This window comes from Bipolaris maydis (genome assembly GCF_028858645.1).
Source record: "Bipolaris maydis strain C4 unplaced genomic scaffold PSV08scaffold_5, whole genome shotgun sequence".
NCBI classification, from domain to species: domain Eukaryota; kingdom Fungi; phylum Ascomycota; class Dothideomycetes; order Pleosporales; family Pleosporaceae; genus Bipolaris; species Bipolaris maydis.
Genome location: NW_027093861.1, coordinates 394,217 through 409,587, shown reverse-complemented (window position 1 = coordinate 409,587; position 15,371 = coordinate 394,217). Strand labels below are relative to the sequence as shown.

General features: G+C 51.8%; 5 protein-coding genes across 5 annotated transcripts; 3 read left to right on the top strand and 2 right to left on the bottom strand.

Moving 5' to 3' along the window:
- Nucleotides 1-839: 839 nt before the first annotated feature.
- Nucleotides 840-2,854, top strand: PSV08DRAFT_220263 (glycosyltransferase; the record flags this gene model as incomplete). The annotated part of the gene is made up of 4 exons (XM_014220956.2): nucleotides 840-948; nucleotides 1,009-1,388; nucleotides 1,445-1,572; nucleotides 1,622-2,854. 4 exons carry the CDS (start codon nucleotides 840-842, stop codon nucleotides 2,553-2,555), a joined length of 1,551 nt encoding a protein of 516 aa, XP_014076431.1. The 3' UTR covers nucleotides 2,556-2,854.
- A 38-nt stretch (nucleotides 2,855-2,892) lies between these two features.
- PSV08DRAFT_220261 (uncharacterized protein) lies at nucleotides 2,893-4,906 on the bottom strand (the record flags this gene model as incomplete). The annotated part of the gene is made up of 3 exons (XM_014220955.2): nucleotides 2,893-3,264; nucleotides 3,370-4,434; nucleotides 4,763-4,906. 3 exons carry the CDS (start codon nucleotides 4,904-4,906, stop codon nucleotides 3,004-3,006), a joined length of 1,470 nt encoding a protein of 489 aa, XP_014076430.1. The 3' UTR covers nucleotides 2,893-3,003.
- Nucleotides 4,907-5,232: 326 nt separating this feature from the next.
- Nucleotides 5,233-6,411, top strand: PSV08DRAFT_285751 (NADH ubiquinone oxidoreductase subunit NDUFA12-domain-containing protein). The gene is made up of 8 exons (XM_014220954.2): nucleotides 5,233-5,292; nucleotides 5,351-5,371; nucleotides 5,454-5,460; nucleotides 5,533-5,613; nucleotides 5,697-5,739; nucleotides 5,794-5,814; nucleotides 5,886-6,023; nucleotides 6,105-6,411. Exons 1-8 carry the CDS (start codon nucleotides 5,242-5,244, stop codon nucleotides 6,154-6,156), a joined length of 414 nt encoding a protein of 137 aa, XP_014076429.1. The 5' UTR covers nucleotides 5,233-5,241; the 3' UTR covers nucleotides 6,157-6,411.
- A 313-nt stretch (nucleotides 6,412-6,724) lies between these two features.
- On the bottom strand, nucleotides 6,725-7,066 carry PSV08DRAFT_246025 (uncharacterized protein; the record flags this gene model as incomplete). The annotated part of the gene is made up of 1 exon (XM_014220953.1): nucleotides 6,725-7,066. One exon carries the CDS (start codon nucleotides 7,064-7,066, stop codon nucleotides 6,725-6,727), a length of 342 nt encoding a protein of 113 aa, XP_014076428.1.
- A 2,368-nt stretch (nucleotides 7,067-9,434) lies between these two features.
- PSV08DRAFT_199527 (ABC transporter type 1, transmembrane domain-containing protein) lies at nucleotides 9,435-14,833 on the top strand (the record flags this gene model as incomplete). Its single annotated transcript, XM_014220952.1, has 3 exons — nucleotides 9,435-9,499; nucleotides 9,603-13,960; nucleotides 14,011-14,833. The coding sequence occupies 3 exons, from the start codon at nucleotides 9,435-9,437 to the stop codon at nucleotides 14,799-14,801; spliced, it is 5,214 nt and encodes a 1,737-aa protein (XP_014076427.1). The 3' UTR covers nucleotides 14,802-14,833.
- Nucleotides 14,834-15,371: the final 538 nt, after the last annotated feature.

The window sequence follows — 15,371 nt, the reverse complement described above, 5'->3', positions numbered from 1 at the left end:
TGCGGATGCTCGCAGGCTGCACGGCGCTGCGCCGCTGGAGCCAGCGGAGCCCTGTGGATGAGGGGTCTCCTCTCCCCTCCCTCTCCGCGCAACGACGAGAGCAGATACAGGGGCCGCACTGGGGCCGGTCGAAGCAGCCAGAAGGCCGACTTGTGGCGTGCAATGGCGCAGCCGAAAGAAAGGATGCCTAGCTACCAACACCAACCGTGTCCTGTGCTGTGTAGGCACGTATGTATTGCGCACATGTACGTACATACTATGTACGCTGGGCTGGACGGGTCTGGCATTGTTGAGCGAGGCCCCGCCATGGCGAATGCGTCGACCGTGGTACTTTTGAGTCGTCCGCAGAGAAGCCGACTGTCTCTCTGCCAGACGTGCATGTAGGCAAGATGCTACAAACAGGTGTTCATTCGTATACTAGGTACACCACTGGTGTTCCGGCACGTGACGTGGCTGGCCGCATCCAGTTCCCCACCGCAGGCTGCCCTCGAGGATGCGAGCTGGCTGCCGGACTGCCGGACTGCCTGACTGCCACTGGCCCATCTGATCAAGCCGCCTGACAGCAGTCTCATCTCTCAACTCTGCTCGCCAGCCTGCCATGATGGACTTGGACCGTCCTTGTGCTCCAAGACCCAGGTCTGACAACATCCACGCCTTGCACCAATTATGACAATCGGCTCCCCCTTATCCGCGTCCAACTTCTTGGTTGACATAGGCCTGCTGCACTAAAACATGCGTTGGCCTCACTTTTGCGCAAACAACCACTCCACCACCAAAGACATGCCCTTGTGCGACGTGGCCATTACACACTCCTCCGCCTTCCCCAACCTGCTGCCATCATGTGGCGGAGAGTCTACTTTCTCCTCGTTCTAGTCCGCATTTACTTTGCCCTGTCGCCCAGTTACCTGCACCCTGACGAGAACTTCCAGGGCCCAGAGGTTGTCGCTGGTAATGCCTTCCCCGTCTGCCCTACGCAAACGTGTGGCCCCTCATTCTGACAATGGCCAGGACGCGTCTTCTCCTACCCCGTCCACGAAACATGGGAATTTACCTCGGACCACCCCATCCGCAGCACCTTCCCACTATGGCTTGCATACGGCTGGCCCATGTACATCCTGCGCTGGCTATGGGAGGGCTCCGGATATGACGTTTCGCCCTCGGTCGTCTACTGGACACTGCGCCTGCTCATGCTGTCGCTGAGCGTCGTCATGGAGGACTGGGCAATCCACGAGTTGGTCGCGTCGCCCCGCGCCCGACGCATCGCCGTCGTCCTGGTTGCATCCTCGTACGTGACATGGACTTTCCAGACGCACACCTTTTCAAACAGCCTCGAAACACTACTGGTGCTCTGGAGTTTGGTTTTGATCCAGAGAATCACTGGCGATAAGGTATGGCTACGTCAGCCACTCGCCCACCTAGCATATGCAGCTAACCAGACTTGCAGAAACGCTCCGGCATACTAGCCTCGTCCATCTTGGGCTTCATGGCCGTCGTCGGCATCTTCAATCGCATTACCTTTCCAGCATTTCTGGTTTTGCCTGCCACAACACTGCTACCGCACTTCCAGCGCAAGTCAGTCTACCCCTCGGTCGCGCCACTCGGACCATACTGACATTCACAGGCCATTTTCGCTAGTCTTCTTGGCTACATTTGCTCTTGCCACAGTCTTCCTTGCCGTCTGTATCGATACGGCCTTTTATACCCCAGGCGAATTCACCTTTTCAAAAGTCTTTACTACTCCCGTCATTACGCCCTTCAACAACTTCCTCTACAACTCGCAGTCCGAGAATCTTGCCCAGCATGGCATACATCCGCGGTATCAGCACTTCCTGGTCAACCTTCCTCAACTACTTGGGCCTGCCATTCCACTCCTGTTCTTCTTGCGCAAAGCGCACATCACCATGAACCTGATATCAGCTCTGTCTGGTGTCGCTCTACTCAGCATCTTCCCACATCAAGAGGCGCGCTTCTTATTGCCCGCTGTACCCTTGGTCCTGTCCTCGATACGCGTACCGAACCTGCCCTTTAAAAAGCCTTGGATAGCAACGTGGGTCGTCTTCAACGTAGCCTTGGGGTTATTGATGGGCGTGTATCATCAGGGTGGCATCGTGCCTGTACAGATCAACATCGCCAAGACCAACGAAACCATCAGCCATGCCTTTTGGTGGAAGACGTACAGCCCGCCCACCTGGCTGTTGAACGGCAAGAATGAAGAACTCAAGACTGTGGATTTGATGGGCTGCCCTGGTGAGCAGATGCTTGAAAGAGTAAAGGAAGCGCTCCCACCATGTCGGACTCGAAAACCCCCACGGGTCGAGGATCAAGGTGCTACATATCTTGTAGCACCACGGTCTGCTTACTTCTTGAAGCCATACCAAGACGCAACTAAGCAGAATGATGTCCGGCTAGAAGAAGTGTGGAGCTACCGACAGCACCTCAACCTTGACGACATGGATTTTGCCGACGACGGTGTTTGGAACACCATCAACCGTGTTATTGGCGATCGAGGCCTGGTAGTGTGGAAGGCCACTCGTAATTGCTCGACTCTCCTTTAGTGAGATACAGCTGTTTTTACTCTCGCGACATGACATGAAATCATTTCAGCGCGAGTGCAGAGATAGCTAGCAGACTCAATTCTATACAGGATGCCGAGGATTTCCAGGATTTCATGATGGCTGGTAGACACTAAGCTGTTGGAAGCGTGAGGAACTTTGAACTTTCACCTTGGCTTCTTTTCTTTTCTTTTTACTCGACGTTTTCACGCCCCATATCTAGATACCCGCTACATAGCTCACGGATAATACTGAATAATGATAGGGAAGGAGAATCCCAACGTCTGGGAAATCGTCTTTTTCCGTGTCTTTTTTTATATTGTGTGATGATTGTGGCTTTGACTAATAATACATATATTCCTACACTACGTCTCTTGCAGAAGAAGAAGCAATCAATCTACAATACAGACACGACTCTCTCTCTCTCTCCTTTCTCTCCATCAACCAAAGCCTACAACGCCCCACCGAGTACCCGTACCGCCCACATGGCCAACCTCACATTCATCCCCACCTTTCTCTCCTCCTTCTCAAACTCGCTCTCGTCAACTCTCTCCGCATGCTCGCCCAACCACTTCACCTCCTCGCCCAACCGCCGCCTCAACCCGGGATCAGTCGTAGAAAGAACAACGTTGGCTTCGAGATCGAGTTCGTACGCGCGCTTGGTGTAGTTTGAGGACCCGATGACAGTCAGACACGGGTCGGTATCGGCATTCTCCGTAGCCGACGGCGCATCCGCACCAGAAGGAGGTTGAGCCGAGGAGGAGGAGGAGGAGGAGGAGGAGGAGGAAGACGAGGAAGAGGAACAAGGCAAAGCAACCCAAATGCCCTTGGCGTGATAGGTCCAACCCCCCTCCTCCCCCACTTTCCCCTTTCTCCACTCCTTCAACACAACACTCTCACTTAGCCCCTGATGCCGCACCTGCCTGAGGAACATCTTGGCCAGATGCGTATACGCGGCCGGCAGCATGCCGCTTACACCTTTGGACCCGTAGAAGCCGTTTGCGTGCGGATGCGCGGTTAGGACGGTGCCGGAGGCGGGGCGTGTGGCGAGGAGGAGGCGGCGGAAGGAAGGGGTCATGTTGAAGTAGCCGGCGGTGAAGGTCCAGGTGGATGGGGTGTGGGCGAGGGTGGTGAGGAGGGAGGTTAGGGCGGGGAGTTCGGTGGAGGAAGGGAGGAGGGGGACGAGGGAGAGGATGGGGTGGATTGTCGTTGTTGTCGTCGTCGACGAATGCGAGCTTTTTTGCGACGAAGAGGTTGGCGGCGAGTTTGCCGGAGTGAGAAGATGCGATAGATGCTTCTCTGCTGCTTTTCGGTACAAAGATGGGTTCGAGAGGGGATTCGGGCCTGCGTTCGTGCTAGGCCATGTCATTTGGTAGCCGCCTGCGCCCACCGCGTCACATGGCTGGATGTCGAAACTCAGTGCCGACACGCCGTCGTGGATCTTGGCAAAGTACGAAGTCAGATCTGCAGACTGGAATAAATGGTAGCGGTCTTGGCGGTTGGTGAAGTAGTCTTCGCTGAGGTTCGCGCCGCTCATGATGATTTCGTCGTCGATGCCGTAGAGTTTCATGTGCTGGAGGCCCCAGCCTTCGTTGATGCGTTTGGGGATGTATTTTTTGCGGAGACCGGTGAGGTTGGGTGTGTGGTACATGCGTATTTGGACGCGCTCAGCGCCGAATTCTGTGATTAGAGGGGCGAGGAGGGAGGCCGTGGATGGGTTGGGGGTTTCCCGGGTCCCGCGTAAGGCGTCTGTTAGGAATGAGACGTGGAGGTTGGGGTTTCGAAGGAGGGCTGCACGGATGGTGCTGATGAGGTCGTGTTCTGTTTTGCCAATGTAAAGGGTGCTGAGGTAGACTCTGTGTTGGGCTTTTGAGATTTTGTCCTGGAGCGGGTTAGTGGGATTGGAATGGTGAGTGTTCAATTGTGCTGTCTCACGTATTTCCTATGGGTATATTTTCTAAAGCTACTGAACAGAGAATAAGTGAGAAGCTACCATGTAGCTCATCTCTGGGGTTTCCTTGACATTTTTTTTTTAAAAAAAATAAGAAGTACATTCATAGGAGTCCTTGTGCCCAAGAAGACAGGTCCTCTAATGTCGTGGAAAATGTACGAAACAAGAAACTGAAACAAATATTCACAAAATAACCAAGGATATATGGCACATGCTTGACAAGCAAAGATGAACAGAAGAGAAAGAAATATCAACCTACCTTCAGCGTTTGATAAAACTCAGCAGGCGTCTGAATAATCTGAATCTGCTCGGGCTGCATTTCAAACCTCGGAGCGATCTTATCCAGATCCGATGTAATCGTCGCCAGCATGGCCGCCTGGCTCTGCGGCACCTGCGACGTCATTCCCGCAGTCGAAGTCGAATACCTCGTCGTCTTGGTCAGTCTCGCAGGAAGACAAAAAGCTCTTTTGCCCGCAATTCTGGGCGCCTGAATTCTCAATAAGCCCCGGCCTATCATCTTCCCATAAGCCTTCGCTGCACACTGTCGAAAAAAATTGATATCTGTTGAAGTCTTGAAGTATCAACATCGGATGCACTTTAGGAAACGAAGGGACATGATCGCGCTAGCCCAGAAAAGAGTATAGCGTGAGCGACAGTCTTGGCATCATCAATCGCGCCTCAGCGACGTCCGACGAGCGGGCCACCAGCGACCATCAACCAGCTCGCACCACAGCCGCCATGTCCACGCTTATGAGAACGCTGCGCAACCTGCGCCGGATCGGAATCAAGGTAAGCTTTCTGTTCTAGCTCCATTGTCGCAGTACCATCGTCACTAACTCTGACCTAGGACTATGCCCACCAAATGGCGGTACGCTCATGAAATGCCCCCCTCCTCCAATTGCCTCCTTCCCGGAATACAAACTGATGGCTTCGTTTCTCGCTCGTAATAGAATATCGGTACGCTTTTCTTGGCACACGGCTACCTGTGCAATTGGGGGACAAGAGAACGGCGGGACTGATGCATTGCAGGTGATACCAAAGCCGGAACCTTGATTGGCACGGATAGATACGGCAACAAGTACTTTGAGAATCTGGAGGAGGAGCTGCCGCGTAAGAATTGCCATTATCCCCAACTGGAGGGGGGAAGTGCCTGCTGGAAAGAGGAACAATGGTGGCTAATTGCATGGAAACAGTGCGAACACGCTGGGTAGACTACAAGGATAAGGAGTTTGATCCGTGAGTCTTCGCCTCTATAGGAAGCGGTAATCACATTAACGCGCAATCATACAGTTCTCAGATCGAGCCCGGATGGTACGTTTTTCCTCCCTGTATTAGTCATTGCAGGAGGAGCATTCTTCTGACTTTGGGGGGGTTGCAAACAGGCACGCTTGGATGTCATACATGGTCGACAAGTCACCAGCTGCAGACCCGCTTCTGCAGCGTCAGGTCCGCGTCTGGGAGCCAAAGGAGCACAGGCCTACCCTTACTTGGAGTCGATCTGGATACAAGCCTTACAGCACGTATGTTCTAAATTCCTATTCCTTTTTTGGGGTAATCTTTTGCGAGTGATTTCTTTGTTTTGCTGACTTACGCACAAATAGCGTCAAGAACAAGTATTCCCCATGGACCCCCGTAGCCAAGCCTCGTGCGTAGATAGGGAAAAATTCACCATTAGTCTCGCTTATGCAAAGTTATCAAAGCCCTTGGTTCTTTTATTTCCAGTACGTAGTCTCAGATATCTACTATGTGGCTATTTTCTTCTTTATGATACAGTTCCCATCCCACATAAGATTCAAACCTTGGTTTGTGTATTTGTTTTATTAGGCCGACAAGGGGAGAGGGGGGAGAGAGTGATCAGCTCATGGCTAAAAAACATAAAGTACTAAATCTTCCAACATGAAATTGTTCTTTCGCGATTCACATCTAGGTATTGCGAGAAAAAAAAAGTGATGAATAAAAATGATGTTGTTTAATGTATTCATGAGGGGTAGGAAAAAATACACCATATCACATAATCATACATTTTTATCGGCTACCAATTCTCGATCTAAAGAAAGAGAGAGAAAACATACAAACCCTCTCCCCTAGTTTAACAAAAAAAGCAGATCTCTCAATCGTCCATGCCGAGAGAAGAGAAGAATCAAAAAAAGGGTCGCCTTGGAAACGTATTTCACGCTTTTTCCAAGCTCTTAAGTAGCAAAGGGAGGAGAATGGACTTGTTTTACTCGCAAAGAATACCGCTATCTTGGGCCCTCCACGCCGCACCGGTATAAAAAGAGGTGGGCTGGCCCTGCAGCGCATTCACCTGGTCGTAGAAGCCATCCAAGATATCCTGGGGCGGAGACCTGCAGGTAAAAGGGGACGTGAGCACTGGTGACCATGAACTGGGGCTGAGTGTGGGTAAAGTTTGGATGGCGGCGTTGATTGCAGAGGAAGCTCGAGCAATGATTGCTACATCGGGTTGGATGACGTTGCGAGTATCAACGTCGGAAGGGAGAGCCAAAGCAGATGAGAGGCCAAAGAAGGCGGCAAGTGCTGCTGCAAGCACTGGTGAAGAGTGCATTACGGGCTATAGAGTGTTAAGAAATAGCAAGCATGAGTGATTATGATGATATGACAGATTCTCCCTATGCGACAGATTATATTTCACTCCCTATTGTCGTTCACGTTAGGGCGGAGAGTATCCGGACGGGCCGTAAAAGAGACCGATAAATGTTAAAGTGTGATGAGATGTTAGTGTGTTGCCCTTACAACTGTGATGGCTGCAATCCTTGCGATTATCCCAATAAAAACGGACGAAGTGAAGTCCGAGGTTCCGTGACGGACTTGAGCGGTAAGAATAGGATAATTAAGCTGATTGAACAATGGAGCTTTTTGTCCGAGTGTGGTAGGTATGGCACTCAGTAGCTGTTGCATTTATCTGGTACTTTCTGATCGAGCGGTCGGTCTACAAAGAGGCTAATACAATATTCGACTCGGATTGGATACGAGTTTGACTACTCTGAACTAGCGATTCCTCGTTTGGGTTACTAGGCCTATGCTTGGATGCACGGAAAGCCTATGAGTGCGGGACCCACCTAATGATAACATGTGAGGTCAATTAACCTGTGTATCAGTATAATCCCAACTGTGAACACGATCATGTGTTTGCTTCCAGCAGTCCAGACTCGAATTGGGCCGACCAGTGTTTGTTCTTTCGTCGTTCAGCCTAGCTCTTATGATCTGAGTTGCTACATGGTTTGCGAAGGGTTTGGAATGTAAAGTCAGGATGCATGCATACGCGGCAGATGGCGGCTCTCTGTCCGTGCATGGGTCGGTACTTTCGGCTTCCTTGATACTGGCCATTGTTGACAGAGGGTGCGAGTCAGGCAGGCCCAGGCCTCACCACATTAAGACGGTTGGCAGCTGCTACAATAACATTCGAAGGAAATGACTAAATGTGCAACGGTGAGTTCGCTGTGTTTACAGGTCAACTTGTTGGGAACAACTGTCAAATTCTTGTTTGCCGGAATGGACGGAGAAAAGCCCCAAGCCCGAGACCGGTCCTATCTTCCATGCAGTGGTTAAAGGCTTGTCATAGGACAAGCTTTGACAACCAGACTGCATTGGCGGGCGGAGATCACCAGTTGAGCTTCTAGGTAAGTGGATGTGACGTGCGGAGGCATACTTGTGGGGGAGCAGTGTGGTGGAGGTGACCAATGCTGCGATGTTGAAGGTCATGGCTGCCAAGACACAGTCACGTGCCGTCACGCCCCGATTGGTCGCATTCTTTGTTTGCCGGCTTATTCGATGCTCAGTCTTGCTGTCAGCCAGCTGCAGTACATGGCTTTGTTACCCCACTCTATTTTCATTCCATTTCCACTCTATTCTTTTGGCGTTGTCTGACGAGCGAAAGTATCCGGCTCCGTTGGTGCATGGTGTAGTATGAGATGGTGTACTGAATGCTCAGCATAGCAAGAGATATCAGGATATGCAGGGACACACGTCTCACTCGACTCGAACACGACTAGACAAAGAAGCGTGGTTGTGGTAGAGCAGATATCGCAGGCGGCGCCACAGGTGATATGGGATGCTTATACACGGACTGCAGATGGGGCTAAGTTGTGGGGTAATGGATCACGCAGTCCCACCGTGGCGTGTGGGCCGCTCCCACCGGTTGCTTGGCTGCTGTAGGTACCGCCTGCCAACGGGCGGGCGAGACGAGACGAGGGACTAGATGGAGTCGATCATGGTGGTTGGACAAGGCCGTTGTGGCTACAAGGTCGACGGCGCATCCAACCGCTGGGGGCGCCGGAGTTGGCCGTAGTAGGACGGCCAAGGGCGCACACATGGCAAAGGGCGCATGGGAGTGGCCTCGGCTGCGGCTGCGGCTGCAACGACAATGGCGATGGAGCAGATGAGTCAACGTACTTGTCGAATAGCGGTGGCACGCCTGTTGCGGTGGCTCTGGCAGGGTCGTCCGGTGTGGCAGTCGTGGCCAATTGGCGCAGGCGTATATCCGCACAAGGCGTCGGATCTCCTCTGGCGCCAAGCCGTGATCGGTGAAAGTGCCGGATTACATCACAAACGGCCTTCGCGCTCATCGCTCACCAGCGTCAGTGCGCGCATGCCGAAAGGCTTTTGGGGCGACTAGTTACCGTAGCAAAGGCGCGGTAAAGTCGAGCAGGCAACAACCCTTCCTCTGCAATCACCGCGCCAACCGTGCATCTCGGCGCCCACAGGCACTGCTGCCGTCGTTTACTTGCTGCCGCGCAATCGCCTCGACACCACTGCTGCCTATATCCGTCGAGTCACCCTGCCGCCCTTCGATGCGCTTCACCGCTCGCCGATAACGAGAGCGAGTGCGCGAGGCCTGGGCGCAATTGGACACGCCCATCACCACCACTGTCGCCGCTGCGCACCGCAGGCCTCATACAACAGCAGTCGACACCATGTTTGCCCACTGCAAAGGCCCCCTCTGGGGGGCAGACGACTTCTCCACCTGTTTCGAGCGCGAGTACGTCAAGCCCGCCGTTTGGCCATGCGCCACCACTACTACTACCACTACTACTACCACCACCACTACGAACAAAAGGCGCCAAAACTGACGCGCGCCACAGCTATCTCCAGACATTATTCCCGCTCATTGTTTGCGCCATATCGCTCCTCTTCCTGCTGCGCCAGCTCTACTCGGCTGCCACTGCCTCCAAATACTACCATGCATATAGCGCCCTCGATGATACTACTAATCCATGGTCTCTGCGAAGCCCCAACTACAATGGCGACGACGACTATCACGATGATGCCCACGACGAGCTCGACCGGCAGCAAGACCTCGCCCTCCGCCCCGTCAAGACCATGTCCACCATCGCCGCCGATAAGCCCCGCGGGCAGCTCACTATTGTCGTCCTCGAGGAAGCTGCAGTCCTCGCCCAGCTGGGTCTGCATGTCGCCATACTTGTAACTCATGCCTGGGGCACCCACGCAAAGACTGCCGCCATGGCCAGTGTCGCTGTCTGGGCTTATGTTGCTGTTCTAGCCTCGCTCCGCCTGCTCTTTTCCAGCACGAGTCGCTTCTCTTTCCCACCTCTTTGGTATCACACCGCCTTCATCTATGGCTGCCAATGGGTCTTTAGCATCTTGCTTTTCCGATCGGCAATCATCCACCCCCGATCCGCTGTACATCAGAAGCTGATGATTGGCGACTTCACCCTCGTTTCGCTGCTCTTCCTTATCGCCCTCTGCTCCAGAAAAGGCAACAAAACCGTACATCTTGAATACGAAGGAGATATTGCCCCAGCGCGGGAACCCATTGCTAGCGTATTCTCTCTTGCCACTTTCAGCTGGGTCGACCCCATTGTTTGGAAAGGATACAAAAAGACCTATGAGCTTTCAGACGTGTGGAATCTGCCTTCAAAAGACAAGGCTGCGGCCGTCATTGCAAAATACCGCCAAGTCAAGAAGACTTCAAGCTTGGCCTACCACCTTCTGAAGCATTTCAAGCGCGGTCTGCTTATCCAAGCAGGATGGGCTGCCATCTCGGGTTTCCTCACTTTCGCGCCTACGCTTCTCTTGAAGGTTATCCTTGAGTATGTCGAGCAGCCAGATCAGACTCCAGCGAACGCTGCATGGTTCTATGTCATCCTACTTTTCGTCTCTGGTTCTCTATCGGCGCTGGCCGATGGACAAGCACTTTGGCTTGGCCGCAAGATCTGCATTCGGTTGCGAGCCGTCATTATTGGAGAGATTTACGCAAAAGCTCTGAAACGTAGAGCGGGAGCAACCACGGACAAGGTGCTGGGTGAGGAGAAGAAGCAACACGAGTCGGATAAGCAGGATGAGCAGCCCAAGGGATTGAAGCGCATCTTCAATTTCGGCAAGAAGAAGAAGAACAAGTCTGGTGCATCTGACGACGAGGATGTGGACAAATCACAGTCAGGATCCGACGCTCAGGTCACTACTGGTGCCATCATCAACCTCATGGCTGTAGACGCTTTCAAGGTTAGCGAGATATGCGCCTATCTGCACTTTCTATGGGCAAACACACCTGTCCAAGTCGTTGTCGCCGTCTTTCTGCTCTACCGCATCTTGGGCTACAGCTCAATTGCTGGTATCGGCATGATGGTCTTCCTACTTCCAGTCAACATGTATGTCGCCGGACAGTTTGCCAAGATCCAGAAGCTCATTCTCGCTGCTACCGACGCACGAATCCACACCACCAACGAGGTTCTCACCAATATTCGAATCATCAAATTCTTCGCCTGGGAGCAGCGCTTTATCGGACTCGTCAACGAGAAACGACACATTGAGCTGAAGCATCTGCGCCGTCGCTACGTACTCTGGGCTGTGGCCGCCACGATATGGTCGGGCTCCCCTGTTTTGATTACGTTCTTGTCCTTCTTGGTCTATACCAACGTTGAACATAAAGCCTTGATTCCATCAGTTGCTTTCACTGCTCTCTCACTGTTCCAGATTCTAAGGATTCCTCTGGATCAACTTGCAGATATGGTTGCACACGTCCAAGAATCCAAGGTATCGGTTGACCGTATTGAAGAGTACCTGATGGAGCCGGAGACAGACAAGTATTCGCAGCTCATTACTCAAAAGAAAGATGAACATGGCCAGCCTTTGATTGGGTTCGACAATGGTACCTTCAGCTGGGGTGGTGCAGACATGGCAGACCAGGCTGCAGCAGATGCATTTAAGCTGATCGATCTCAACGTGAAATTCCAACCCGGCAAGCTCAATGTTGTCGTCGGTCCGACTGGTTCGGGAAAGACTTCCCTGCTCATGGGTCTGCTTGGTGAGATGACAAAGCTAAAGGGTGAAGTCTATTTGCCTGGAGGAGTCAGCCGAGAAGATCTTACCCCTGATCCTGAGACTGGCCTCACAGAAAGTGTAGCTTATTGTGCTCAGCAAGCCTGGCTAGTCAATGGCACCGTCAAGGAAAACATTGTCTTTGCAAGCGAATGGGACCAGAAGCGCTACGAGGAAGTCATTGATATCTGCTGTTTGAAGCGAGATCTTGAAATTCTTGATGGTGGTGATGAAACAGTTGTTGGCGAAAAAGGTGTGACCCTCTCTGGAGGCCAGAAACAGCGCATCTCACTCGCTCGTGCAATGTACAGCAAAGCCCGCCATGTTCTCCTTGACGATGTCCTAAGCGCCGTTGACGCTCATACTGCCAAATGGATCTTCCACTATGCCCTCCATGGTCGACTCATGGCAAACCGAACCTGTATTCTTGTCACGCACAACGTCAGTCTCTGCCTGCCCCATGCCGAATTCGCAGTAGTACTTGAAAATGGCCGCATAGTCGCACAAGGCACTGCAGATGAAGTCATCAGTTCCGGAAAGCTCACCGAAGATCTCACTAAATCACGACCTGCCTCACGTGGCGCATCGAAACCCCCATCTCAGGCTCCTTCAGGTGACCAAGAGGCAAATGGCGAGGCTGACAATGCCAACACCACTCTCAACGGTAAGGCTGACACTAAGAAGGCACCAGCCAGCAACAGTCAAGAAGAGACGAAAGCCGAGGGCGGTGTGAAGCTAAGTATCATCATCATGTATCTCCGAGCTATGGGCCCGTGGTACTACTGGGTCGGCGCCACTATTGCTTTCGTTGCAGCACAGATTTCTTCCGTCTCTACAAACCTGTGGATCCGCACCTGGGCAAACGCATACGCAGACAAGGGCTACGCTATAAATGGCAACCACCATCGCTCACCTGTCACTCATGTTCCAACGCTGAGTGGTGTCGGAACATGCATGAACAGTGGTACTTGCAGCTGGAACTTTCCGTTTTTCAGTCAACCGGAGCAGCCTTCGTACTCATACAACGCCATGCAGACCACATTCGGGGCCTCTGACCCAGAGGTCAACTCTCTCTATTTCCTTGGTGTCTACGCCATCTTGGGAGTTGTCTTCATGCTAATCACGTTTCTGCGTGAAGGCTTCCTTTTCGGTGGTTCACTAGCAGCATCACGACGAGTGCACGAGCGCCTTATCCAAAAGGTTACCCATGCAAAGTTCCGTTTCTTTGATCAGACTCCCCTCGGTCAACTCATGAACAGATTTTCAAAGGATATTGAGAACATCGATCAAGAAGTGGCCCCAGTGGCTATCGGCGTCGTTCATTGCTTCGCTTCCATCATTACCATTGTCATTCTTATATCAGTTATTACGCCTGGGTTCTTGATTGCGGCATTCTTCATTTCCCTTCTCTACTTCATGATCGGCAGGTTCTATATCAATTCCTCGCGCGACCTGAAACGACTAGAATCTGTGCACCGAAGCCCCCTTTATCAGCAATTCGGCGAGACACTATCCGGCATGACGACTATTCGAGCCTATGGTGACGAGCGACGCTTCATTCGTGAAAATCTCAACAAGATCAACACTCAGCATCGTCCTTTTATCTACCTGTGGGCCGCTAACAGATGGCTCGCTTTCCGAGTAGACGTGGTTGGCGCCATGGTTGCTTTCTTTTCTGGAGCCTTTGTTGTGCTTAGCGTTGGGCGCATCGATGCAGGTGCAGCTGGTTTGGCACTTACCTACGCTGTTACTTTTACCGAAAACGTTCTGTGGTTTGTGCGACTTTACTCCGCTAACGAGCAAAACATGAACTCGGTTGAACGTGTCAAAGAATACCTCGATGTAGACCAAGAAGCTCCCTCAGTCATCCCAGCCAACCGACCGCCTTCTAACTGGCCAAGCAAGGGGTCCGTAGAGTTCATCAACTACAGCACGCGATACAGGGATGATTTTGATCTTGTATTGAAGAATTTGACCTTCAAGATCCAACCCGGAGAAAAGGTTGGTGTTGTCGGCAGGACTGGTGCTGGAAAGAGTTCTATGGCGCTTGCATTGTTCCGAGCGTTGGAAGCTGAGCAGGGTAAGATTTTGATCGACGATATCGACATTGGGTTGATTGGCCTTCACGACTTACGCGAGAACGTTGTCATGGTACCACAAGGTAAGCTGGCTTCTGTCCTTTTGAGTAATGCGTCTTCTAACACTGTCCAGACCCAACATTGTTCACTGGCACGATTCGAAGCAATCTCGATCCTTTCTCAATTTTTACCGATGAGGAGATTTATACAGCCCTGCGCGAGGTCAATCTTATATCGTCACTTTCACAACCTACATCTGGTTCTTCGACGCCTGTAGAACCTACCCACCCTGGTGCTATTCAGATCCCAGTCTCCACAACCGGCGCTGTAACTGCGGACGTGAATGGAAGCTACAGTGCTGCAACCACCAACCCTGGGTCCATCCTAGCGAACCGCGACTGGGACCGGGGCGAGACTCAGGAGGATACTGTAGTGGTAATGCCCAATGGACATGCTGCTGACCAAAAGGATGTAGCAACACAAGCTGCTATGGAGGCCGACAACAAGAACCCATTCAGGAACCTCAACTCTCCTGTCTCAGAGTCTGGCTCCAACCTCTCCCAAGGTCAACGCCAACTCTTGTGTCTTGCGCGAGCACTCCTCAAAGCCCCCAAGGTCCTGCTCATGGATGAAGCCACAGCCTCGATCGACTACGCCACCGACGCCAAGATCCAAGAGACTATCCGCCAGATCAAAAACACAACCATCACAATCGCGCATCGTCTTCAGACCATTATCGACTACGACAAGGTTCTTGTTCTTGATCGAGGCGAGGTTCTCGAATACGGCCACCCATACGATCTCGTTCGCAAAGACGGCGGCTCTTTCCGTTCCATGTGCAAAACCAGCGGCGAACTCGAATCGCTGACTAGCACAGCCAAGACGGCGTACGAAGCCAAGTATCAAACTGCTGTTACTCAGTGAAACCTCTTTCTAGAAAGGTAAGCAAAAGCGAAAAAAAGTCAGCGTATTGGTCGTTGTGTGTGTGTGTGTGTGTGTGTGTGTGTCTATTCTTCTTTCAATTCGCAAGTGTGGGAGTCAACTTTAAAAGGGAAATGGTGGTCAAACCAAATTAAACTGGGTGGCTCTTTGCATTTTTTTGTTTTTTTTTCCTGAAATTTGTGTCAATAACCGTGGAGGTTTCCTGTTCCCTCTCTCTTCCTTTCCTCCTTTCCCTGTTCGGGGATACAGGATTGTTTTTTTTTGGGAGGGGGGCAATGTTACAAGTAGTTATGAAGTCTTGTACATAGAGAAGCTTAATGCAAAAATAAAAATTCGTCGTTCGCATACTTGATTCGTTTTTTTTTTTTTTGCAAACGATGTTATCATGATTCTTGTTTCCAGCTGCTTTTATTTGTGATGTGTCAATGTGCCAATAGAAAAAGGAGAATACTGGTGCTTCATGGGCGGTACTACTACTTTTGAGAGAATCATAGTGACAAAAAATCGCCCGACTAAGTTGCCTTGATGTTTGTGCAACAACTTGTCTTGTAC

Coding starts and splice junctions, on each gene's coding strand:
- PSV08DRAFT_285751 (XM_014220954.2), top strand. CDS start 5,242: ATGTCCACGCTTATGAGAACGCTGCGCAACCTGCGCCGGATCGGAATC. Junction 5,293..5,350: donor TGCGCCGGATCGGAATCAAG/GTAAGCTTTCTG, acceptor ACTCTGACCTAG/GACTATGCCCACCAAATGGC. Junction 6,024..6,104: donor GGATACAAGCCTTACAGCAC/GTATGTTCTAAA, acceptor ACGCACAAATAG/CGTCAAGAACAAGTATTCCC.